Source organism: Rutilus rutilus, assembly GCF_951802725.1.
Source record: "Rutilus rutilus genome assembly, chromosome: 13".
Taxonomy (NCBI): domain Eukaryota; kingdom Metazoa; phylum Chordata; class Actinopteri; order Cypriniformes; family Leuciscidae; genus Rutilus; species Rutilus rutilus.
The window spans coordinates 21,985,615-22,011,085 of NC_140218.1; the positions used below are offsets into that span (position 1 = coordinate 21,985,615).

A 25,471-nucleotide genomic window follows, 5' to 3' on the forward strand; every position below is an offset into this window, starting at 1 on the left:
AACCAGCTAACCAGCAACAGTTGGGATTCGGGATGCAACCTGTGCTGGTTAGCTGGTATGCAGTTGATAGTATGTTTGCATCTCATAAAGTAGATACATTTTTAGATATATATTTTTAAGATATTCCCCAAAAATTGCTAAATAGATTTTATATAAATATAATATATTTTTGATACATTTATGTTATCTCTCTCTCTCTCTATATATATATATATACTTATCCATATTATTCATTTATAATTTCTCTGTATTAACTCTATCTTTGAATTCAGTTACTCATGTATTCTGCATGTATTCAAGTATTTAGTTAATCTATAGCAAATTTTATTCTATTCCAGTTTATCCACTTTTAATTCACATGCATTTCTAATATTATGTTATTCGTATACTCACATGTTTATATACTTTAAGAAATAGATCTTTGTTACTTATATGCTTTCTGTTAGATATTGGATGCATTCCAATGACTGAATGATGTTTCTTAGAACTGACAGTTAAATGTACGAGAGGTACTTTTCCAGGTATTTGGTATTTGAATGGTATTTGAAAAATGCTTGCTTTGCTGTCCTTGTTCTGAAGGTGTCAAAACCACAACAGGTATATCTATTTTGTCTATTTTTGCAGCTGTAACATTTGAACGGGTCAACACCGACCAAGCTGCTACACCAACGTCTGACATAATGGATAGACCACTTGACCTTTTCTTATCTGATTTAAACACAGGTATAGGATGATGTAAGTTCTCTTGTAGGCCTATTGTTCACTTAGCTTGTTCTCCTCTCTTTTTTGGCAAAGATGATCATACTCAGATCATACTCAAATCCTTTTTTTCAAGTATCCTCAAGTATTTTTTCCTACTATGGAAGTAAATGGGGTCCATCAACTGTCTGGTTAACAACATTCTTCAAAATATCTTCCTTTGTGTTCAACAGAAGAAAGAAACTCATACAGGTTTGGAACAACTTGAGGGTGAGTAAATGATGACAGAATTTTCATTTTGAAGTGAACTATTCCTTTAAGGCCTGTTCACACCAAGTACGATAACTATAACGATAATGATAAAATAATAGTTCTCATTTATTTCATTCAACATTGTACTTAATTATTAAAAGTTTTATTATCATCTACAACAATTCACTCTTCATTTGTAAATAATTTATTCATTTTTGAAAATAAAAATTAATTTCATCCTCAATTCTTCGTCTGACTGGATCTCTCTGCATCATAAATATTAGTATTTGGGGAAAATACATTTTGCATTTACTCAAAATGTATTATAAAATTAGAAATGTACTTTCTTGCCTCTTCATGAACATTTTGTGTTTTTTAGTAATTGAAAGTTTAAAGAAAATATATTTTCAGTCTAACAAACATATTCCTTAATCCATGCAGTTTACAACATAATTTAGCATATTTTTTTTTAAATATACTTTGGATAAATAAAAAAAGTGCCATATTTGTTTTGCATAAACTAAGATTTGATGTCAAATGCAAAATCTTGATTCTGAAACAAAGCCATTCAGAACAACTGGTTTAGATTTTGATAAACGTTAAAGTCAGATTAGGAGATACAGTCTATTCTGTAGAACATTACCTTCAAAAGAGACATTTATATTTTAGACACACTCAGAAAAAAAGGTACAAAAGCTGTCACTTATGGGCGGTACCATTTCAAAAGGTACACTTTTGTACCTTTTGTACTTAAGGTAGGCTACATATTAGTACCTAAAGTGTACATACCTTGGAAGGGGAGGAGGGAGAGCACTGCCCCCACTCCACTGTCCAGATGTGGAGTTTTAAAGGGCTATGAGCTGAACAGATGGCCCTCTATTCTATTGTAGGCAGGCTGGGATTATGTGGTTGCACACGACCAGCCAGGGGGATGCAGAGCTACACATGTGCTGGGATTATTGTTATTTTATGTGCTCGGCAGAAGAATAGTGTATTTCATGATCTTCATCTCAAGATATATGGCAAACAGTCCTTATGTCTACTTGCCGCTGAAATGTATGGGGGGAGGTGGGACTACAACCTCTGGAAGGCCTGGTGCGGCCGGAGATTACACTGCATATAGGGTCTGCACGGATTACACCGCTTAGTGCATTTTGTCAGATCTAATGAATTCATGGGATAGCTGTACTGAAGTTCAGTAATTAGAGATGCATGAACACACTGCTTATCAGCAGAGATAAATGAGGCAGATTAAAAAAAAAATTAAATAAAAAATGGGCCAATAAAATGATGATGCTTGATTAAATATAATAACCATGTAAGGTACCTTTTAAAAATAAACAAGTATAAATACAAATAATGTACTACATTGTAAAATTCGTTGAAGTTGAATAGTCCTGCAAAAAACATCTTCACGTGCAACTCTGCCGCCTGATGTGGAAAACAGGAACTGCACCGATAGAAACTCATGTTACTACACACATAATATTCGATTCGAATAACGTTATCTGATATCGCCTGGCGATTTACTATTATATACAATTTCTCAAGAGCCCATATTTGTGCCTTTGCAGATAAATAGACCAGCGGTAATAATGTATTATAATTTCGACTTCCAAACGCTAGATGTCACATGACGGTAATTTATTCTCAATGACGTAAAAATCGCTTTGTTTTGGCACATGACCGGAAGTGTCGCGGGTTTCAGGAAGCGATTCATGAATTCAGTTTGACATGTTGGAAGTTGAGAGATGAGCGCAGAGGACCCACAACAAATGGTGATTACAGATCAGGGTGAATTCCGCAAGATACTCGGACTAATGCAGAACTAAACTACGGGCTGTGACCGGTCACTCTGACCAGTTGTTGGTCATGTTTTAAAGTTGTCGAGCAGTGCTAAAGGACGAGCGCTCATGCTAACGCTGCCCGTGTCACTGACGTTGAGTCACAGAGAGCTGTGCTGTTTTGTTCGTCACATGCTGTAGTTTGTTTTTGTTTGTGGTTGTCAGCTGCGGCTTATGCTGTAAGGATCTTAAAAAAAATAAAGGAGATAATTTATTTTCTCTTTAGCCAGCAAGGGAAGGACTCTGCTTGACTTGTATAGTGGAGGTCTTCAATTTATTTGGACTGAAATGATCATAGACAGCGGTTGACCGAGGAACAGGATGTTTCATAACAATGGTAAGTTATTAGTTCACCTAAAAAATTTAATTCTGTAATTGTTTACTCCCCCCTCATGAGTTGTTAAGCAAAATGACAGCCTCACTTTCACTTTCATTGAATGGAAAATGATGCAGTGAACGTAATAATTATAACTGCGGCTATCAGCCCCTATGGTTCTTATTCACATCTCCTGTACAAACTGTAGAAATTGTCTAGCTTATAGTCTTAAAAAAATCACTCGTATTGGTTTCTGTCTGTTTATGTTGGTGTGGCAGATATGTGTTCAGGACAGTGGTCCTCAACCAGGGGTCCGGGGCCCACTAGGGGGCCTCAGCAAACTTACAAGTTGATTTCAAATCAGACAAAACAAGCATTAAACCTTTAGGGGTCATAATTGTGATTCTCGGCGGGTCAAAAGTGACTGAACAAAATAAGCATTTCTTTTTTTTGTAATGAAATAAAACACAATTTTTTGTTTTCAATGCAAGTTTAATTTTATATTTTAATACCTTTACTTTTCCATGATTCTAGACAATATTCACCTGTAAATTATGCTGCTTTTATGTCTGCATAAAATGATACAAATATTAGATAACAGATTTTATATTATTTTTTAATTTATAAGGTTTAAGTTAATAAAATAGAAAAGGTAGTTAAATGCACACAAGGCTGATTGGTGCCAACGGGTGGGAGAAATAAAGAAAATATATGTAACATCATAGTGTAACTAACTACTAGATGCCTATATAGACCTATAGATAAATAAATACAGTAAGCTGTGGATTCCCTAGTTGCTTATACGATTATTTCCAGACATAATTACTCACTTTTATTAGGTTTTGGATATATGTTTAGAACTTATCAAAAACGTCTTCATTGTGGCTGATTTGTAGATAGATCCCCATGAAATTGCTCTTTATTTTCATATTTTTTGTATCACCCATTATTTCCTATTATGACCGTGAAGATCACAAGTGTGACTATTTTTAAAAACCATAGCCTTTTCTAATCATGTCCACTGTTTTTCTGTGTGTGTGTGTGTGTGTGTGTTTTCATATAGCAAATGCCACAAGAATGGGGCCTTAGAGTATTGTTGTGTAAAAATGTGAGGCCTTTGATTCAAAAAGGGTTTAGGAAAAACTGCTACACATTTGTTGAGAGATCAGATGTCAAGTTTGTGTTTCTTTGACTCCTCAGACTTCAGATGACTGGAGTGAATGCTGACTGTGAAGTTCATTGCCTGCTAGGATTTACTTTAACTGACTAATCCCAGGGCACTCTTCCCTTCCTATAATGTTGGAGGGACTTGTTGCCTGGGTGCTCAACACATATCTGGGCAAATATGTGACCAACCTTAACACTGACCAGCTCTCCATTGCTCTTCTCAAAGGTATTTGAATTTGTTTTGATTTTTAATCAGAGTTGACTGTCCGTGTTGTGTATCATTTTGTGAAGTACGCATTTTGTGATGATCCAGGGGCAGTGGAGCTGGAGAACCTCCCACTAAGAAAAGATGCTCTCCGAGAATTCGATCTGCCCTTTGAGGTCAAAGCAGGTTAGTGTTATTCCAGCATTTGGACCTTTATGTAAACAGTTAAAGGTTCAATAACTAATTTGTTGGTTTTGCTGGCTGATATGATAACAGCCCTGGACTTTATACTACACCTCTTGGTGTGCTCTTATGGAAATACCCTTTTGATTAATTTATCAACCAACAAAATAATAGGAACAAAAATAATCAGTTATTAAAAAATAAACAAAATAATCTGATATTAGGGATGTCTTTCAAGATAAAGTCCTAAATAGTAGTAATCTGCTGGTCATGTAATCTCAGCATAGCGGCTGCTGTGAGATGGACTAACGGAAATGTTGTGTTATTGTCATTTATAGTATAGTTGTCAAAAGTAATGTTTCAGTGTAATACTTGCACCTAAATGAAACTCATTGGCTGTCTGCACAAACATCAAGCCTAATGTCATTTATTCCATCTGAAGGTTAGCTATTTGCGTCTTGTGATCTTAATTGTGGGAATTAAGAAAACCCTTTTACAGCAGTCTGTCAAAACGGGATTATCTGTATAATCTTGTGCAGTGACATGATGGTACTTGCAAAAGTTTTGTATCAGTAAGATTTTTATTCAGCAAGGATGCATTATATTGCTTAAAAGTGACAACAGAGAAAAAAATTTTATGTCACAGAAGATTTATATTTTAAATAAATGCTGTTTTCATCAAAGAATCCTAAAAAAAACTGTATCATGGTCTCTAAAAAAAAATGTAAGCAGCACAGCCATTTTCAACATTGGCAGTAAATGTACAGTAAATGGCAAATTTTTTTTTTGCATACAATCACTTAAATACGTTTTTATAATAACGAAGTTATAATACTAACTTTATAATTACATAATGATGTTTCTACTCCAATTAGTTTTTCTTTTTATATAAACATTTTAATGGGGGCTGTCATAAAAACTTGACGGATTTATTCAAACATACATTAAATGTTGAAGAACGGTAAGAAAATGTATAGTGCATATAATTGATTGAGCGATTGCATGAGATATGATACAGATTTCGGTAAGTTCTACTATGTTTTAACAAACCTTCTGATGTTCAGTCATGTTTATTCGTGCTGTAACTAGTAAAGCAGATAAGATGATCAGTTCACGTGTGCTTTGCTTTGCTTGATCTGAGGCGGCAGATTACGCCACATTAAATAGCAACAAAATGGTATTTATTGTTTGAGTTTCATAATAAAATGGGCAGAATTTGATATCTGAGTGGCATCTTTTTAATGATTGTTAAGGTAGCGCTCTTTGCATGCTATCAAAGATATATATATAATGCATTGGTTTTTTTATGCTGCTAAGTGGACCGTTGGCCAATTTCGACATATAAATGCAAGATTCACTCTCGTATTTGCAATTGACATAGTGATAACCAGCATAGGACAAAAATATGGCATGTCAAATATGCACAATGTAAATGCAGACTAATAGATCAATAGAAAAATATTCGTATCAATATATTTTTGATATTCCAAGTATTTGTAAAAGTAATGACTTGTAAATAATCTTAATGGTCTCACTGTACATTGCTATTCATGTTATGGTTGAGCTAGCTGTACACGTTATAGCTGCACTAGATTTTAGATACTCAGTGATTTGATTCTTAATTGTCCATCTGAAAGTAAAATTAAAATGTGAATTTTTAGTAAACTAGTACAGGTAAATGTTTAATTGTCCATCTGACTAATAAAATTCTAATGTATGACTCTGAAAAACGTTGAAGAACCCTGGACTAAAAGATTGATTCTTGGGACTTAAGTTCATAGAAATGAGAATTGATTTTTTTTTTTACCCAGCCTTAATTTGAAAGTAAATGCAAATAGAAAATGGTTATAATAAATCATAATGATATTTCACAATATTACTGCTTTTAGCCTTGGTGAGCATCAGAGACTTCTTTCAAAAACATCAAAAAATCTTACCAATCCCAAACTTTTGAATGGTGGTGTATATGTAAAATTTTATATGTAATTTATAAATATTATGTTTTTCAGGCGTCATTGGGAAGATCACTCTTCAGATCCCCTTTTATCGACCACACAGTGACCCATGGGTCATCTCCATGTCCCAGCTGAACCTGATTGTCGGCCCTACCCCCCCACAGGAATATGATGAGGTGCGAGAAAGGGAAGCTGAGAAAGAACAGAAGAAACAGCTGCTCAAGGCTCTAGAGGACAAGTGGAAGGTACAGGCTGTTTGAAAATATCAGCAGAATCACCTGTGGCTTTATTTATTTATAAATCTACTTCTATAAAATCACTTTTATGCATTTATGCTCCAAAAATGTTGAACCTTTTACTAATAGAAATGACAGGCTCCAAGCATTCCCATTTGTAAAAAGATTTTAAAGATATATGTTTAATTTAGCATGTGTCTCTTTTCCTTCTATTAATTAGTTTTATGCTATTATTGTCATTATTGGCTTTTTTTTTGGAAAAAATTAAATATTTTTGTAAAATAATTTACATGTTTCACCAGAGTGAATGTGAGCAGAGGGGAGAATCTTATTGGTACTCTGCTACAGCATCTGTTGTGACTCGAATTGTTGAGAATATTGAGGTAATTTTCACTATTATTTTGTTTACTTCTTTACTTGCACTCTGTTGCTGTTATAATTTAATGTCAGAAATTCAATTTTATTGTGCTTTATTTTCTGCATGTTATTAGTTGAAAATTCAAGGTGTCCACTTACGTTTCGAAGATGATTTCTCCAACCCTGAGAAACCATATGCCTTTGGTGTTTGTATCGAGAATGTATCCGCACAAAACTGCTCCAAAGAACCTGTGAGTTGTCCACATTATTTGATATTTTCATGAAGTGGCTTTATCTTTACATATTGGAACATGAAAGGTAAACTCTTCACATACAGGCACAGAAGCTTATTCGGCAGAAGAAGCTGGAAATCAGTGAATTCAGTGTGTACTGGGACACAGAGTGCACCATTCTTGGAGATCTTCCCTCAACAGAAGTACAGGTATATTTGTGATAATGTCAGGATGTTCAATAGCTGAATGGCTGGTGCTTCTTGTAAACTCTTTTTTAACAATTGTCTGTTACAGGAGCTGATGAGTAAATGTATGCAGAACCATGAGCATCAGTATATATTTGAGCCAGTATGTGCCTCTGTGCTGTTGAGGAGAAATGCCTCTAAAGAACCACTACGATCTCGTAATACACCTCGCATTGAGGGCCAAGTACAGTTGGAACCCCTCTCACTTCGTCTGTCACAGGTAACATTTTTCAATATTTTTAAATCTTCCAAATCTCTTGGACCTTTCCTCTAGGGTGTTTTTTCTCAGCTTATTTGAGTACTCTAAGCAATCCTGGGTGGTATAATGTGTATACTTGAAAAGTTTTTGTGGTTTGATTTATTAGTGCAATGTCCACTTAAAGTTTGAACACCAAAAGCGCTTGCCCTTTCTGATTGACTTTAACTGAACTGGGTTTGGTGAATTTAAAATGTACCATATGTGAAACCACCCTTTGTTGACTTTTACAGTTTTTTTTTAAGTTTTTTTTATGTAAACTAACAATATGGTTGACATTTGATTACAGGTTCAGTATCAACAGATCATGGCATTCCTCAAAGAACTGGAGCGGCGAGAAAGGGAGGTTCTTTTTCGAAAGTGGAGACCTAAACTTCACATTTCTGGAAAGTAATGAGATTTATTTTTTCTATGCCTATAAAAAAAACAAGTAAAAATATGTTTTGATATAAGATTTGAATCCTCTGAATAGGTAAAATGTGATAAATCTTTTGTTTAACAATGGTATTATTTTTGTAGAATAATAACTCTTCTTTATTGTTGAAGCTGTCGGCAGTGGTGGATGTTTGCCATTAATGCCAACCTGCATGAGATCAGAGAGCAGCGCAGGCAGGGAAGCTGGAACTTTGCTCTGCACAGGGCGCGTGATGCCAAACTCTACACTAGCTTGTATGTCCAGAGGCTTAAGGGAGAAACTTTGAGTCCACAGGAGGAGGTAAGATTATGGACTTAGAGGGTTGGAGGGCATTCACTACAAAGTTAAGATTGTCTCAATGTCTCAAAGCTCACTACCTTTGTATGTGTGCTCTTGAGTTTGGAAAAAAAAACGTATTATTTTATAATCTGTGTTTCTCATATCAATAGAGTGAGTTGGAAAGGATTGAGGATGAACAGACACTGGAGGAGCTGCAGATTCTCCGGGAAACTGTTTATGTCTCCTTCCGTAAACATGAGGAAATTGCAGAGGCAAGCTGAGATTTCTGACTTTAGTGCCCTACTTGTGGGCAAAATGAACATGTTAAAGTGAAAAGTCAAGGGTGATACTGTATTGCCTAATACTGAAAAAACTATATTAAAAAAAAACATATATTTTATCATTGTAATCACGGTCTAAACATTTGTTAAATCTAATCCCACTCTAAGTCATCTTGTATTTTAATCATCCCTCATTTCCATTTAGAGTCTACGAGAGCCCATAATAAACGAGACCCCAGCCACCTCTCCCTCAGACTCCATACCTAAAAGTGGGAGTTCAGGCATGATCCAGTATCTGCAGTCTTGGTTCCCAGGCTGGGGTGGCTGGTATGGGGGTTCTGAAAGAGGGCCAGAAGACCTTTTACCAGGCACTGCCCAGTGGGAAATTCTTGGTGAGTTTTCCAGTTATGCAGTTTATTTATTATAATGATTTAATATAATTTTACATTTTATATAGAACATTTCTGTACTAATATGCACCGTGTATCAAGACAGTCCTCTCTTCCAAACAGCTGAGACAGATGATCTCTTTGATCCTTTGGAGGATTCACAAACACTGAATACCTTTACAAGAAGGGATCATCTCTTTGCACGACTGGACTTTATCCTCGAGAAAGCAGCTGTCACCCTGTACCATCAAGATAAAATTAAACCTCTATTGAGTGAGAACGGGGTCATTCAACTGGAGTTTTCAGGTTTTTTATAAATATATTCACTTTGTATTGAAATAAAGTCTCAATGGCTTGGATCAATTTTGAATGTGAATATGTTTTTTATTTTGCTTTACAGGTGTGAAGATCGGGGTTGAGTCTCTTCCTCGCTCTGAGTCCTCTTTACTCACAGTGAAACTTGGTGGGCTGTTTCTCCGGGATCTCACAACCCAGGGCACCATCTTTCCTTTCCTTGTTTCACCAAAACCGGTATGATTTTGCCCACAAGTTACTTGGTGCCCTAGAACTGTTATCTGCATGTACTATAAATATCTATGACAAAATATAAATGTAATTATAGATTTCATATAACTTTTTTTCATTTAAGGATAAGGTTGTTGTTGCTATCAGTCAACCTTTTGGCCAGACTAACATCACAAAAATAGGCAATCTAGGTGAGTAATCTACATTTACTGTATGAAAACAACTATGTACAAATAAATGTCAATGAAGGCTGAATATTATTATTCTTATTTTACCTTTTTTTTTTTAGGCTCTGTTGTAGAATCATCAGCACCTCCTGTCTTTGAGATGATTTATGAACGTAATCCAATAAGGAGCAAATTTGAGAGGAGACTGGAGGTCAATACCAGTCCTCTCAATATCATTTATAACCCTCAGGCTATCAAGAAAGTGGCTGAGTTTTTCTACAAAGGAAGGGTCCACACCTCGGGTGTGTATTGAGGATAAGCATCCCTCTTAAATTGGTTTACATTGCTTTTGTGAAATATCAGTTTATTCTGGTTTACATTACATTTTCCAGGGTTTGGATATCAGTCTGAGTTAGAGCTGAGAGTGGCTGAAACAGCCAGGAGGCAATACAACAAGCTGAAGATGCAAACCAAGGCAGAAATCAGACAAACCATTGATCAGCTGCTAGTCGGAGAGTTCATTGTAAGAGAGGACTTTATTTAATAACATTCAGTTACAGTTTCAGTTAGATATTTTGTTTTAATTATGTTATGGGTTTTCTTTCACAGGAAAACAGTAAGCACTGGACTATGAAATTGGATATATCTGCCCCTCAAGTCATCTTCCCGGATGATTTTCAGTCTGAAGACCCCATGCTAGTTGTGGTAGACCTTGGCCGTATTCTTCTTACTAATTCCCAAGGTAACTGGTACTGGTCAAATCAAATTTTCTTCGCATTCTGAATTTATTGCAGTTGATGGCCTCTTGTGACAGTTTTATTTCTGCTCCCACAAAAGATCATAAAACAAACCATAAGACTTCTCAGACAGAAGGAGAGAGTGATGAAGAATTTCAGACACCATTAGCAACACCTCCTGGGACTCCACCTCCAGAGCAAGAGGTGGACGTCAAAGGTCAGGAGAGGTCCCATGATATCACCAGCCTTAAGTCTCCAGAAGGTGCCCAAATTGTCAGCAGGAACCTATATGAGAAGTACTCCTTGTCTTTCAATGACCTACAGATAATGGTTGGCCACTTTAAAGACAACTGGAAGCATCTACAGGAGAGTGAAGTGGGCCCCACTCATGTGGTGGAGAAATTCAATGTCCTACTGCAGCTAGAGCAAAGACTGCGATACACATCAGACCCTCAGTTCCCAGGGGCTGTTCTCTCAGGAACACTACCAGACCTGAAAGTGCACATCAACCTGGAGAAGATGACTGCCCTGAAAAGCTGCTTGGCTAGACTGGGTAATTCAGGGGCAGATGGAGGTGACAAGAAGGGGGAGAATCTCAGATCCCCTGACCCTCTTACACTTCGTCATGAGAAGATCTTCCAAAGGGAAGATAGTGATTGGAAGCTTCAAGGTTCTGATAAAAGTCTTACCAAAAGTGTGATGACACTTGAGCAACATACTCGAGAGATGCTTGTGGAATCTAAACTTCTTCTTGTGGAGTTTAATATCAATTACATGCAGCTTGGCATTGAAAGTGGGGGCCGGTATATTTCTGTCCTGAAAGTGTTTGGAACAAATGCACATTTCGTAAAGCGGCCTTATGATGCAATGGTTTCCCTCACAGTTCATGGGCTCTACCTTGTGGACACATTGCAGACGTATGGCTCAGACTTTGATCTTCTTGTTGCATCTCATAAACACCTAAGTTTTGATGTACCTACTGGAAGTCTTCGCGAAAGCCAGCCCACGTCACCTGTCTCACCAGACAGAAAATCACCAGAACTGCCAGATCTTGCTTTTGACAGGGGATCTCCATGGGGCTCTCCTCTGAGAGACCAGGAGGCTCTTATTAAATTGGAATACCAGTTTGTCAGCTCAGACTGCCCCTCCATGAACTTGGACAGCTCTCTGCAGGTAACCTCCATGCAGGTCAACAACCTGGATATCATCCTTAACCCTGAAACCATAGTAGAGCTTCTGAAATTCCTTCAACAGTCTTTCCCCAAAGAAGAAAACTCCCCTACACAACAGCTAGCACCACTGCCTAATGGAGAAGACAATGATGAGACCTATCAGTCCACTTATGTTCAGAATAAGGAGTTAACTGTTGAAATTCACAGGTTAAACTTGCTGCTTTTGCGAACTGTTACCACCGGGACTGTTCTGGGAGGTGAGAAGAAAGGCATGAAAATAGCAACGGCCAGTATAAATGGGACAAAAGTCAATGTTTCAATGGGAAGTCGATTGGATGTCAATGGCTCTCTAGGATGCATTCAGCTTGTAGACTTGACTCAGGAAGGTGGCAAAAGTCAGTTTGTGGTCAGTATTGGAAGTGTAGAAGACAGCTCCTCCACAGATGGTGTGGCATTCTTTCCCATTGCTGGCACGGTTCCCTCTGAAGCTTTGAGTTTCCGCTTTATGGAAAAGTCTCAGGGAGAATGCTCCCTTCAACTTCAGATGGCATCTTTACACTATAACCACTCAGCAAAGTTCCTGAAAGAGCTCAGTTTATCAGCAAATGAAGTGGAGGACAACTTCCGGTCTATGCTGAAGACTGCAGCTACAAAGGTCTCCACTGTGTTGGCAACGAAAACAGCAGAGTACAGTGGTATGGTATCTCTCTTTGAGAACCCATACAGAAGATCTAGGAGGCAGAGTCAGTGTAACTGGGCACTTGACACTTTTGAGGAAGATCATTTCTGTGTCCCTGAAAAGGACCCAAGCTTGGATTCTTTTCTGGTCAAGCTGACTCTAGATGTCAGTATAGAATCCCCAGTTGTGTCTATTCCTAGAAAGCCTGGTCACCCTGAGCTGCTTGTTGGACATTTAGGGAGCATACGAATTCAAAATTTTATTACAGGTCAAGACTCAGAAGGGGAGAAACTGCAGATTGAAGTGAAGAATATAAGACTCTATTCTGTCAACACAAACTTGGTTTTAAGGAAAGGAGCACGACTTAACAGTAGCTCCACTTCTGGACCCTCACCCTCTCATGGCGACAACATTAATCTGAATGAGCCTCAATTTACGCGGCATGACTTCTTTGAGCATTTGAGCCGAGGAAAAGGTCAGTTTTAAGTTCTCAAAATGTAGGGAATTTTTGAATTAAGCTATTTCATGGCACATTTCAACATCTTTATGTCTATTCCTCCTTTTAGCATTTCATATTTTAAAAGATGCCACCATCAAGCTCACTGTCGAAAAAGTCCCTGTTGATGGAAATTCACACTTTACCTTTTTGTCATGTGAAGAACCTTACCAGAGCACTGGGCTAATGAGAGTCGAAGGCAGATTTGTTAATGCTGTCCAGGTAAAGCACTATTAAAATGCATGGCATTATTTTATTTATTTATCTTGATTTATCATATATAAATTCCAGAATTTTAAGTTGTCATATTTTTTCTCAGGTGTGTCTCTGCAAGTCTGTGTATGAGCAGGTCCTTCAAACTCTCGATAATCTGTCCTTCATTGAAGATCAGCGAGTAACACCAAGTCAGCCCCCTACACCACCACCTCCTACACCCTCTTCCACTAAACCGCATCGCTTCCCTGATCTGCAAGGTGGGCTCTTTGCCCGTGACCCTCCTCATGTTGGCTTTCCTTACTCCTCATTGTCACCATCCTTTTCAGCAACACTTCCGCTGCAAAACGAGAGCCCCCCTCTCCAGCCTCCTTCTTTTACCGAAGTGAAGGCCATCTTTCGGGTCTCTGAGCTGGAAGTGCAGTTGAGTGGAGACCTTAGCCAAGGATCTCAAGGGTTGGTCAGTCTCCGCTTTCAAGACCTGGAGGGAGACTTCACCAAAGATCATCCCCATTCAGTCTCCATCCAACTAGCCCTTCACTCATTGTTAATGGAAGACCTACTAGAGCCAAACCCTGAATCAAAGTACAAACACCTCATGGTATCCAGAGGGGCTCCAAAGCCCTCCACCTTCAGTCCAAAGGAATACCTGTCACAGTCGTGCCCAATAACGTCCAATGTTCCGTACCCAGAAATGTCACGCTCTCTTCCAGCACAATTTGAAGAGGCACAGAATGTTTTCCAGTTCTATCAGAGGCACCCCAGTACACCATCTGCATCCAGTCGAAAGAGCAAAAAGGCTGCAGAGTGCCCAAGTACCCCTCCTCCATCCCCATCCCGCCAAACTCCGTCTCCACACCCACGGTCAGACTTTGATGACTCTTTGGTACATATAAACGTGCTAATGGTTGATAGGCGGCACCCTGAGTTTAAAACGCGGTATGGCAGCATTGGCCGTAGTGTGGACGTGGACTTCAACTGCCTTGATATTCTCATCACGCTGCAAACCTGGGTCATGATTCTAGACTTCTTTGGCATTGGCTCTACTGCTAATAACCATGCGTTGAAAGTGCCTACCACCACACCTCAGCCTATACCTGAACTCTCAGTGGAAAATAGTGACCTCAGCGATCTGGTAGAATTGTATCCAGAGATTGAGGAAAGGGTCAATACAAAGCTAGATTTAAAGGTACAGTAGAATAATGCAAGACATTATAATAATTATATAAATTAATAAATGTTCTAGAAAATACATTTATAAAACAAAATATATTTTCCTACATAAAAAAAATAATGGGCAGTATAGAGTGAATTAGTGCCTGCCCAGTTTTTCTGACTATTGCACTACTGTATAATCTTTAAAAATGACTTGTGTACTTCCTTCACAGGTTCACTCGTTATCACTTGTCCTGAGGAAGAAGACCAATGAGCTTGCTAAAGCTAGTGTTTCCAAACTGGTTACACATATGGAAATGATTGGTGTGTATAAGTATGATGAAATTTGTTAAAATTGGGAAAAAGGGATTTTTCAGAAAATTTACATTTGCTAAATTTATGTCACTTTCAGATGGAGATCTAGCATTGCAAGGAAGTCTGGGAACTTTGTCTTTGAGTGATTTGACACCCCATGGGGATCTATACAGAGAGCGTTTCACAACGCGTGGTGGAGAGGCCCTTGTCTACAACATACACAAGTATTTTCTCACATTTATTTAATTTAATTAATGCATATTGAACGAGGGCTACACAAGTAACCTAATGTTACACATTTTCACAATTTGTGTGTCTGATTTAGTTTTGACATTGCCTCTATCTCCAGGTATGGAGAACCTGACCCCTGCTTGCTGCGAGAATATGATATGAAGGTATCTCTTCAGATGGCCTCAGTACAGTATGTCCATACTCAGCGCTTCCAGGCCGAGGTGGTGGCCTTTATCCAACACTTCACACAGCTACAGGATGTCCTGGGCAGGCAGAGAGCTGCCGTTGAGGGTCAGGCAGTAAGTGGTCTACTTTAATTCTGTTTGTTTAGTGGTAACCTTTAGACAGAATAAGTTGAAATTTTGAGATAGCACCCTTAATTATTTACTTTTCCCCTCCTCATGTGTGCTTCTGTACAACCTAGTGTAAATGATGCATACATGCCAGGGAAAACAGACCAGCCAGTGCTGCTCACATAACCACTTGCCATTTGAGTGATCAGCTGGCTGTGGCTGCCCTCAATCCTTCCCTGCAGAGACAAGATAGAGTTAAACAAGGAGTTGTCAACACTCATTTCTTTCAAACTGGAGACACTGGTGATGAGGCTGGACACTGAGCTGTCTGTCCTTTCTTAATCCCTTCTTACATACCACTGGCTCGAGATCAGCAGTTACCCATTAGGACACTATCTTTTCTTGCTTGCATTCTTTTTTCTTTTACACATTGCATTAACAAAAGCTCCAATATTGCATCTATATATAACATGCTGTAATACCCAGATCTCTAGGTTCAATGAGGTTTCACAGGTTTTGGTGCAGGTCTGGGTTTGTTAGATAACATAGCATGTTATCATGTAATCTTGTTCAAGCTGAACAAAATCTGGATTTTTTTTTTTTTTTTATATATATATATATATATATATATATATATATATATATATATATATATATATATAATTTTATTTTTTTTACCAGTTAGTGCTGTGCTAAGATAGTTGGCTAAGATGTTAGCTTGCAAATAAAAAACATGTTTCATTTGACCGTTTTAAAATGTTATATGCAATTTAAAATAACATAGCTGTCACACCTTGATAAGCATGAGTGTGTTGGTAATATAAAGTTATATTTCATTTCAAAGACATTAATTATCATATTTAGTAATTAACTACACTTGATTCTGTTTTGTGGCTAAAGCGAATCTAGAAGTGAACTGCTATTTGTTATATAAAACCAAAGTGAAATGAACTTGAAGAACACAAAAGTCATGCTATATACTTTCATATAATGGTAGTCATGACATTGTAGTGACCTTTGAAGGGGGTTGTTTAAAATTCACTTTCTACCCTGCAGGTGCGTGATCGCCCACAGCGAGCTGCTCGTGTGCTGCTGGACATTGAGGCAGGTGCTCCTGTCCTCTTGATCCCAGAGAGCTCCCACTCTAAACGCCTCATAGTGGCCAACCTAGGCCAACTCCGAGTTCGTAACAGTTTCCTGCCTGCTGGCTCTCATGGCACCTTCTCTCTTAGAGATAAGGTAGAGAAACTTACAATGGCACATACCTTTTTCCCCTCTCTGGTGAGTCCTACCATCCCCATATAGTGTACACTACATCGCCACTCTGCAGCTGTGGGATGCATTTAAGGAGCATTTTACTGTTTGCTGCAATCTGATAATGATTTCATTAAGGGAAAAGCAGGGGGTGGGGGGGACAGCAAATTGTATCTTTCAAAAACGAATTGAGGAAAGTGCTTCATGGATGTAGTCCCATTCTTTATTGTGCATGGTTAAGGTCACAGTTTTCCAGTCAAATTTAATTTATTTAGGTTTAATTTAACCCTTGTGTGGTTGTGTACAGTTTGTGGGAATATCAGACCTAAATTAACAGTTTATGAACAATAACAATTATCTCATCTCAACCCTTTTTTTTTTTTCTTTTTTTTTTCTCAATCAAGAATTTGATTTTGCATGCTAATTCATACAAGGATCCCTCACATTATAAGGTATCAGGGCATGCGAATCTGATGTGTGGTAATAAGATGGTGTTCCTTCTCTCTTTACTTGTTTTCATGACCAATAAGAACAGTTTCACATTGAGTAAATTCCATTTTAGCATAGTCTGTAGGAAATGCAATAAAATTTTAATACAGTTGTCACCCAAAAATGAAGTAATTATTTATTCATTCTTATGACATTCTAAACCTATATACTGATATTTTTGTGATTGAATGGCAAAGATCCATGTGAACATAAACTCATTTTATTGTTTTGGAATGACAAGAAAAAGTAAATAATAAATAATTTTTCTTGTGAATAAATTTGAATCATTTCTGGGTGAACTCAGTATTTTGGCTGCAGTACACACTGAACTAGGCTCAAGGTTTGCTATTACCTTTTCAATTTCTATATTTTAAGACCATAATGTTGTTTTTCCTCTGTCTTCTTTCCAATTAAAATTTCTATTAGGGCTGCACGATATTGAAGAAAAATGCGATATGCGATAACTCATTAAATAATGCGCTATTCGATATGCGATACGATAATGCTTAAAGTGTGTAGCATAAAATTGCTTAAAATTATCTTTAAAATATATTTAAAATTTTATAACCTACATACGTGTTTCACATTCTTTTTGTGACAAGAAAACATCCCTACAACTTCTGAAAGTGAACAGCAGTGTTTTACTGTAGCATAATAAGTGTTATTTTAACATCAGTGTAAACCACAGGGTTTAGGGTTTCAGGTAGGCCTACATTAGGTTTATTTAACAGCAGAAACTGAATAATCAAATGTAAAAATAAACCCTGCTTAGTTTTCACTGTATGAATTAAATATATAGGATACTGATTCTTATTAAAGCTACAAAAGTTATTCAGCCAAGAGCAGTGAGTGATTTTCTCTCTGTCTTTTGTTCATGACCCCAGGTATTGCAAGCTGTTGCGATATGCATATCGCGATATATGCATTTGCGATATTTCGATAATTTCGATATATTGTGCAGTTCTAATTTCTATACTGATTTTTTTAAAGAACAATTAATGTTATACTATATATATGTTTTTTAACACTGTAATCGTTTCTGAAGGATCGAGTGAAAGATGCCCAGTCTGCCTCTGATACTGGGAAGGCTAGGGAAAAAAAGTCTTCAAGTTCCAGCACAGCTTCTGGATTTATCCTAGGCAAACCCCAGCCCAGCCTTGGATGCATCCCAGAAGCAGATGTGCCTTCAAGTCTAGGTCAGCACCCAGAATCTGGAATGCACTTATTGTGGGAAACAATATTTTCAATATGTATAAATAGGGTGAACCTGATCTCAAAGCAGAGCGGTGGCACTCAAGTGTTGTAATTCTGAAGTTATCTCTAACTTAAATGCTCAAAACATTTTTATCAGTGAACAAATTTTTCTGGACTCTGGTGTTTATATTTACCCAAACTTGTGTGATAAATGACTTGTCCTTTTATTACAGAAGATCATGTTTGTCTGCTGGACTGTATAGCTCTGGACCTTCAGGAGATGGACATATTTGCAGCAGAGCGGATTCCCTGTGAGCCATGGGACAGTGTTGGAAAGCATCTGGAAACAGACTTGGTCTTCCCATCCTACTCAGTACATAGAAGTGGAGAGAGCCTGCTAAAGGAGCGCTGCCGTCTAAAGCTGAAAGTTGAGCGCAACCTTGACAAGTCAGTCAATTGTCCTTATGAAAGCCTAAGTTTTCCTGCCTTAATCGTAAATACTCCCAGTTTAGGTTTCCTTTGTCTTTGTTATTAACATGTATTTCATTTTCTCATTGTCTCAGGGAACTAAGTCATGCCGTCCCGGACATGTCCATCCACGGTAGTCTGTCTTCTGTACACTGCTCCCTGGACCTGGAGAGGTATCAGCTGATTCGCGGACTCTTGGATCACAATCTGGGAGAGCCTGTGGAGGAGTTCCTCAGACCTTACAATCTCCAAGATCCCAGCACCTATGTAAGCTTATTACAGCAGCTTTCCTGTTTATTTTTTTGTTGTTTTTAAATTATGAACAGTTTTTATGGTTAAAATTTATAACATGCAATTGTTTTTCATGTGACTTTTTGGCTTAATGCGTGATATAAATACAAAATTACCACTAAGGGTTTCAAAACAGTGGAACAGTGATTAACAAGAAAAAATTTAAAAGGCCCATACTGTCAAAAATATTGCTGATCCCTGTTATAAATTGCAATTTGAAGAATGGCTAATTTGTTTATAAATCAAATTGTCAATAGACTATCCCGTCTTCTATAATAAAGGCAAAAATGCAATTATTAAAATAAAGATAAGAATTAGGGGAAAAAAGGAAGGCCTTTGTAGGCCTGGACAGTGTATTAATGGAAGTGTATTCATGCAGACCGTGTTAAGTGGTGATGTGTACACATCCCTGTCTCTTCTGGTGGACATGAAGGACGTCAGTCTGGAGTTACTAGACAACCCTAAATCCACAGGTCATAACCGCTCCTTGGCCAGGTACATCATTTGTTCAAAATGTTTTATTTCTTTGCACTTTTTTTTTATAGATAAAAAGTATAATTACTCTTTCTCTCTCACTAGGTTTGACTTCATGAAATCTAAGCTCCTGTTTGAGAGTTTCTCTAATAGCTCCAAATCTGTGAACCTAGTGTCCCATTCACTCCTGGCCCATGACACTCGATTCACTGGGTGCAGTGGACCAACAGAAGGAAAACACAATGTGTTTGACTGCGTTCTGCAGCCATCCAGGACAGGCACCAACCGAGCCTCTCTGCAGCTGGAGCTACATTACAGGTCTGGGCCCACTACTAAAATTACATTTAAGTGCGTTCCATTGGTCAGCGGCTATCACCGTGTAGCCCAAGACTGGTTACCCATTGAAGCTAAGCAGGGTTGAGCCTTATTAGTGCCTGGATGGGAGACATCCTGGGAAAACTAGGTTGCTGCTGGAAGAGGCGTTAGTGAAGGTGTTAGTCTGTGTGGGTCCTAACGCTCCAGTATAGTGATGGGGACACTGTACTGTCAAAAAGCACGGTCCTTAGAATGAGACGTTAAACCAAGGTCCTGACTTGTCCTTCAAAAAAAAAAAAAGTAGGGGTGTAACCCTGGCATCCTGGCCAAATTTTCCCATTGGCCTCTGTCCATCATCGTGGCCTCCTAATCATCCCCATATATATATATATATATATATATATATATATATATATATATATGTGTATGTATTTATGTATATATATATATATATATATATATATATATATATATATACGATTGGCTTCATCACTCTGTCTCCTCTCCACCAATAAGCTGGTGTGTGGTGGGCGTTCTGGCACAATGGCTGTCGTTGCATCATCCAGGTGGATGCTGCGCATTGGTAGTAGTTATGTAAAGCACTTTGAGTACCCAGAAAACTGATATATAAATTTAACAAATTATTATTATTATCATCTGAAGATTGCTTTTTCTACTCCATATTTTCTCTGTCTCACAGATCTACGCGGGACTCCTCGTGCTTCACTGTGGTTTTAAACAATCTGCGAGTATTCCTCATTTTTGATTGGCTGCAGATGGTAAGGGACTTTTTGCAGATGCCTGTGGAAAAAGAAGCAGCGCCTACCCACCAGCGCTGGCCAAGTGGCAGCAGTGACCAAGGCAGCACAGCGGCTGTCATGCCCAAAACTGTTAAGAGTGGCGTGGTCACTAAGCGATCCACTGTGCCGGTCATTCAAGATAAATACCTGGAGGTCAAACTCAATGTGACAGGTAACATCTTAACAATATTTTGTTACTTTCTAAAGGCAGATTTAGGAATTACATTGGGACATTGCAGTTCTTTTTGATGGCAAGGAAAATGTTGAATATTAAAATAATCCTGTGATTCAATAATTACATTTTAATAAATAATAAATTCAATAATCCTGAATTTTCAGCATCATTACTCCAGTCTTCTGTGTCACATGATCCTGCAGAAATCATTCTAATATGCCTATTTTCTGCTAAAAAAAACCATTTGAATTATTATCAATGTTAAAAACGGTTGTGCTGCTTAATATTTTGTAGAAACCTTGATAATTTTTATTTATTTTTTTGGAATCCTGCTGAATATTAATTAAGTAGTATTAAACTACATTAAACAGTTTGAGGACAAACTTTGATGTTGAAAGCCTAGCCAGAAAATTTGAAGTAGTTTTAACAGCTTTAAGTTTGAAGGTTTTAAGTTTATAGGTTAAGTTTTAGTTTAGTAGTTCTGATAGATAGATAGATTACATAGAATGGAAGCTTAAATAAGTCTTTTTTTTTTTTTTTTTTCTCCAGGGACAGAGTTTGTGGTCGTTGAAGATTCTTCATGTTTGGACACCAACGCTATCATTCTGAAAGGCACTACTGTGCTGACATACAAGCCTCGACTTCTGGACAGGCCTTTCTCTGGCAGCTTAGCCGGCATTGAGGTAATTGGCCTGGACATCTGTGATTTTACAATATCCATGACATAATAGAAAGCGTTGTTTTGATTGTTTGATCTTTAATTTTTTTATACCTGTTTAGGTATTCTCATGTCGGCTGGGCAGTGAGCAGGAAACAGCTTTGTCCATCATTGATCCTGTCAATGTGCAAATGGAGCTCTGTGGCAGCCCAACGTACCAGAGCAGTTCAGGGCTCCTTGATGCCTTCAACATAGCGGACTTTCCACCTCTCTTGGAGGTCAGTACTGAGTTGAATTAAACCACAGGTCAGGATTGAGCCATAAGTGCACAATTCAAGATTTTGTTTCCCCCACAGATCCAGTTTCCTGCTCTAGACATCCGTCTTTCCTACAATGATGTGCAGCTTTTCCTTGCAATAGCTAAGTCCATTCCCACCACAGGATCCACCGGCCCGTCAGACACTGCCACAGAAGCTGAGAGTTCAGCATCCACTGCCAGTACAGACGCAAAGCACAGCTTCAGGCTCAAGACTGAGGCTTTACTGGGTTTGTTCACTAATTAAAAAAATATTTATATTATTTAAATACTTTAAAATATTAAAATATTGTCATTAACTCACGGTCATGTCATTCCAAACCTATATTCCTTTTTTTTTTTTTTAGTTACCTTTTCTATTCAATTGCAGTGATTGTGAGTCTTTTAAGATTAAAAATGGAAACAACAGTTCTATACAAGTATTATAAAAGTGGTTCATTTGACTCATGTGCTATATTCCAAGTCTGAAGGCATATGATAGCCTTATTGTGATCATGCACTGAAAACACAGACATCCAAATCGTTCAGACTGGTTTGGTCATGTCATTGGTTTAAAACAATACAAAACAAAGTCAGCACACTGTTTGTCCCCATGTATTGAGCTCATCAGAGCACTACACTGTGACATTTCGAGCAGCAGATCTCTTCATCAGGAAGACGCCACATGAAAGATCACATTATAGTGTTCTGGAGAGCTCAATAATATTTTTGTGGAAGCAACAGTGTGCTGACTTTTTGTATCATTAAAAAAACCTGTTTGGTTAGGCACCTGTTTTCCATATATTTTAGATTGTGCATGATTTTCATTGGTTTGAATTGACATAAAGGAATAGTTCACCTAAAAATGAACACACCTTCAAGTAAATACGTGACGTTTTTAGAAAAGAGCTTTGCTGAAGTTTCTACTAATATTTCATTGTAGAAGGTCAGCTTAAGCGGTTACAGGACCTTGGGTTCAGGAAGGAAGACTGCAGACGTGCACTCATTCACTGTAGAGGTACAGCAGTGCACTAGTCTACCAACATTGCAAAAAACACATGTGAATCCAAGAATGGTGTGTTGCATTGTCTATATTGGTGTACGTTGAATTATAGGTCAGTTGGACCAAGCTGCCACATGGCTGTGGGAGAATGCAGAGATCATGTCGAGCAGAAGCCGAGCCGACTCCGACTCCAGCAGCCACTCGGCTCATCCCCTATCTGGAGTGGAAGTGAAGGCCGAGAGCGTGTGTATCTGCTTCATCGATGACTGTCTGGACTGTGACGTCCCTCTGGCAGAGCTCACCTTCTCACGTGAGGATGACCGCATACTGTGATACTCCATATGTCACATATACTGTAGGCAGGCAATTCTGTAGCGGCTTTTCTCTTCCATCGCAGGTCTTTATGTTCTCCAGAGGATTGGGTCTATGCAGGAAGGCAAGGCTAGTTTCACTCTGTCTGGAGATTATTACAACAGGGAACTCTCAGGTGAGATCTAGGCATGCGTGTCTATATGTAAAAATAAATTAAAGTAGCAATCATTTAATGCAACAAAACCTAATAATAAACAGAGCAATTCCAATAGGGTCCTCACACCATCGGTGCTAAAATTGGTGCTCGGCCCTAAAAATGACCAAAAACACATAACAAAATTACTAAAACTTAAACTAAAATTGAAAATTTATAATAATAAATACTATAATAGTATACAATCAGTACTAAAATAACACTGGCACAATTAAATATCCGATATTGACAGATATATTGAACTGTTTTCATAATAAATATGAGGATTCTGCACTGTTTCTAGGCCATTATTAATTGAAGGAATTTTTTTATGTTGACCATTTTACGTTTGTTGTGCCAAATGACTGATTTTCAAGGAAAAACCATATAGGTCGATTTTAGGCACTGAGTTGTGAAGTAATTGTGAACGGAGTGTAAACCCTACACTATGTATTTCTGTGTACATTCATAAGCACACACACTTGTCTCTGCTGGTCTACAGGCTGGGAGCCATTCATCGAGCCTTGGCCGTGTTTCCTGGATTGGCAGCGACAGGCGGCAGGCCGGCTCCATCCTCCTCGCCTGAAGATCGGAGTACGAGCCAAGCAGAGGCTGGATGTCAACATCACCTCTGTCTTACTGGGTACATAGTCTGGGTCAAACACACTCATAGGCCTCCATGCTTTTCTCTAACTGTTTGCTTCCATATTTATAAGTGGTATGTTAATATTGACACCCTTCTGCGGGCCTGTCGTCCTGACTCACAGAGCAGTACAGCACCACCAAGACTTCGTGGTTGGCAGATTACTGCAAGGAAGACGAGCAGTCGCCACAGCCCTCCACCACTCTGTCTTGGATGGGGTCATCAGTGGACCCCCCTTCCTTTGCCCAGAGTGAGTATTAGCCGTCTGCTTAACCTGCACTGGAGTGACGTACCTGTCTAATAAATCTTATACTGCATTTTTTAAAGCTGAAGTGTGTAACTTAGGCACCACTAGTGTCACCAAATATAGATTACTGTTCAAAAGTGTCTTTGAGAGAAGTCTCTTATACTCACCACAAATGCATTTATTTGATAACTAATACAGTAAAAATAGTAATAATGTGAAATATTATTACAATTTAAAATAACTGTTTTCTATTTTAATATATTTTAAAGTGTAATATATTTTAAAGTTTTATTTATTTATTTCTTATCAACCCGTAAAACTTTTCAGGATTCTTTGATGAATAGAAAGTTCAAAAGAACAGCATTTATTTGTAATAGAAATCTTTTACTGTCATTAATTACTGTCACTTCTGATTAATTGAATGTATTCTTGTAGAAAAAAAGGTTTAATTTCTTTAAAACAAAATCCTACTGACCTCAAACTTTCGAAGGCTAAATTGCAAAAATACAGATTTTTTTTAATCAGGATTTCCAAACTCTCTCCATGTCTGTCACTGGTCTGACAAACGGGAGAAATCATCCCTACAAATCTTTTGCTTATAGTTGTTTCTGCATTTTAAGTTAGGATAGAACATAGCTAGGATGGCAGGATAGTCTTTTAAGATCTTTACAATCACACACTTCAGCTTTAAACAAGTGAATGTTGAATGGTTTGAAAATTAATCCTTCAAATAAAGTTTAAACCCAGTTTAAACCCAGAAAATCAACAACAAATTTAAATGTAAATCTCAATATCATGCTGAATTAGTGACTAACAATTAGTTCTATCTGTATTTTTAGAGAAGATCGCAACATATACTACCATGATGTGTGCAACTCATTCTACCCTTCTCTTTGACCGTATGCGTCTCCGCTCCTCTTCCTACAGCCTCCTAGCATGTCTCTCTCTTCTCCTTTTCTCTCTGCTGTCAGGTCTTCCTCTTGCCTACCTTAGAACTAGAAGCTCTACCAGCTTGACTTGTCTTGAGCAGCAGATTCATGCCCGAGGTACAGTTCATAGACGCGTAGCCAACTTTAGAGAAGTCAGAAGGCCGTTGTGTTTGGTATCGTAGAGCTTAGGATACCATCGTTCTCTGGGCTTTTTTTCTAACCTTAACCCATGATTTACCCCTGATTTACCCCATGACCCTAACCCATTACCATGTATGCATATTAAATATGTTTTGTGTGAAATGGTTTGATACCATATTTTTCTTAAAATCATGCTGTCTTGGTACAGAGTTTATGAATGTGTTGTGAAACTGTTACTGAATTTTCATTTATAGTCTGTGGCATCTCCATTAATGTATAATTTGGGCCACACCTT

At 37.9% G+C, this 25,471-nt stretch overlaps 1 protein-coding gene across 2 annotated transcripts in view; it reads left to right on the forward strand.

The window, feature by feature from the left end:
- The first annotated feature begins 2,648 nt into the window (after positions 1-2,648).
- Positions 2,649-25,471, forward strand: part of vps13d (vacuolar protein sorting 13 homolog D) — a 42,067-nt gene continuing 19,244 nt past the window's right edge. The window contains exons 1-39 of one of the 2 annotated variants that reach the window (XM_084428760.1): positions 2,649-3,132; positions 4,312-4,504; positions 4,592-4,669; positions 6,676-6,866; positions 7,160-7,240; positions 7,349-7,465; positions 7,552-7,656; positions 7,742-7,912; positions 8,238-8,338; positions 8,495-8,663; positions 8,813-8,914; positions 9,129-9,315; positions 9,436-9,618; positions 9,713-9,843; positions 9,962-10,028; positions 10,127-10,306; positions 10,397-10,527; positions 10,614-10,746; positions 10,842-13,067; positions 13,159-13,310; positions 13,408-14,490; positions 14,690-14,780; positions 14,869-14,995; positions 15,121-15,301; positions 16,352-16,534; positions 18,084-18,234; positions 18,466-18,679; positions 18,796-18,967; positions 19,371-19,486; positions 19,571-19,783; positions 20,481-20,752; positions 21,305-21,438; positions 21,536-21,691; positions 21,770-21,959; positions 22,652-22,726; positions 22,824-23,021; positions 23,109-23,198; positions 23,719-23,859; positions 23,984-24,109. In XM_084428760.1, the coding sequence (XP_084284886.1) occupies positions 4,408-4,504; positions 4,592-4,669; positions 6,676-6,866; positions 7,160-7,240; positions 7,349-7,465; positions 7,552-7,656; positions 7,742-7,912; positions 8,238-8,338; positions 8,495-8,663; positions 8,813-8,914; positions 9,129-9,315; positions 9,436-9,618; positions 9,713-9,843; positions 9,962-10,028; positions 10,127-10,306; positions 10,397-10,527; positions 10,614-10,746; positions 10,842-13,067; positions 13,159-13,310; positions 13,408-14,490; positions 14,690-14,780; positions 14,869-14,995; positions 15,121-15,301; positions 16,352-16,534; positions 18,084-18,234; positions 18,466-18,679; positions 18,796-18,967; positions 19,371-19,486; positions 19,571-19,783; positions 20,481-20,752; positions 21,305-21,438; positions 21,536-21,691; positions 21,770-21,959; positions 22,652-22,726; positions 22,824-23,021; positions 23,109-23,198; positions 23,719-23,859; positions 23,984-24,109 (8,515 nt within the window). In that variant the 5' untranslated portion in view covers positions 2,649-3,132; positions 4,312-4,407. The remainder of the gene's footprint in view (positions 3,133-4,311; positions 4,505-4,591; positions 4,670-6,675; positions 6,867-7,159; positions 7,241-7,348; positions 7,466-7,551; positions 7,657-7,741; positions 7,913-8,237; positions 8,339-8,494; positions 8,664-8,812; positions 8,915-9,128; positions 9,316-9,435; positions 9,619-9,712; positions 9,844-9,961; positions 10,029-10,126; positions 10,307-10,396; positions 10,528-10,613; positions 10,747-10,841; positions 13,068-13,158; positions 13,311-13,407; positions 14,491-14,689; positions 14,781-14,868; positions 14,996-15,120; positions 15,302-16,351; positions 16,535-18,083; positions 18,235-18,465; positions 18,680-18,795; positions 18,968-19,370; positions 19,487-19,570; positions 19,784-20,480; positions 20,753-21,304; positions 21,439-21,535; positions 21,692-21,769; positions 21,960-22,651; positions 22,727-22,823; positions 23,022-23,108; positions 23,199-23,718; positions 23,860-23,983; positions 24,110-25,471) is intronic. The other variant, XM_084428761.1, reaches the window with a different exon arrangement.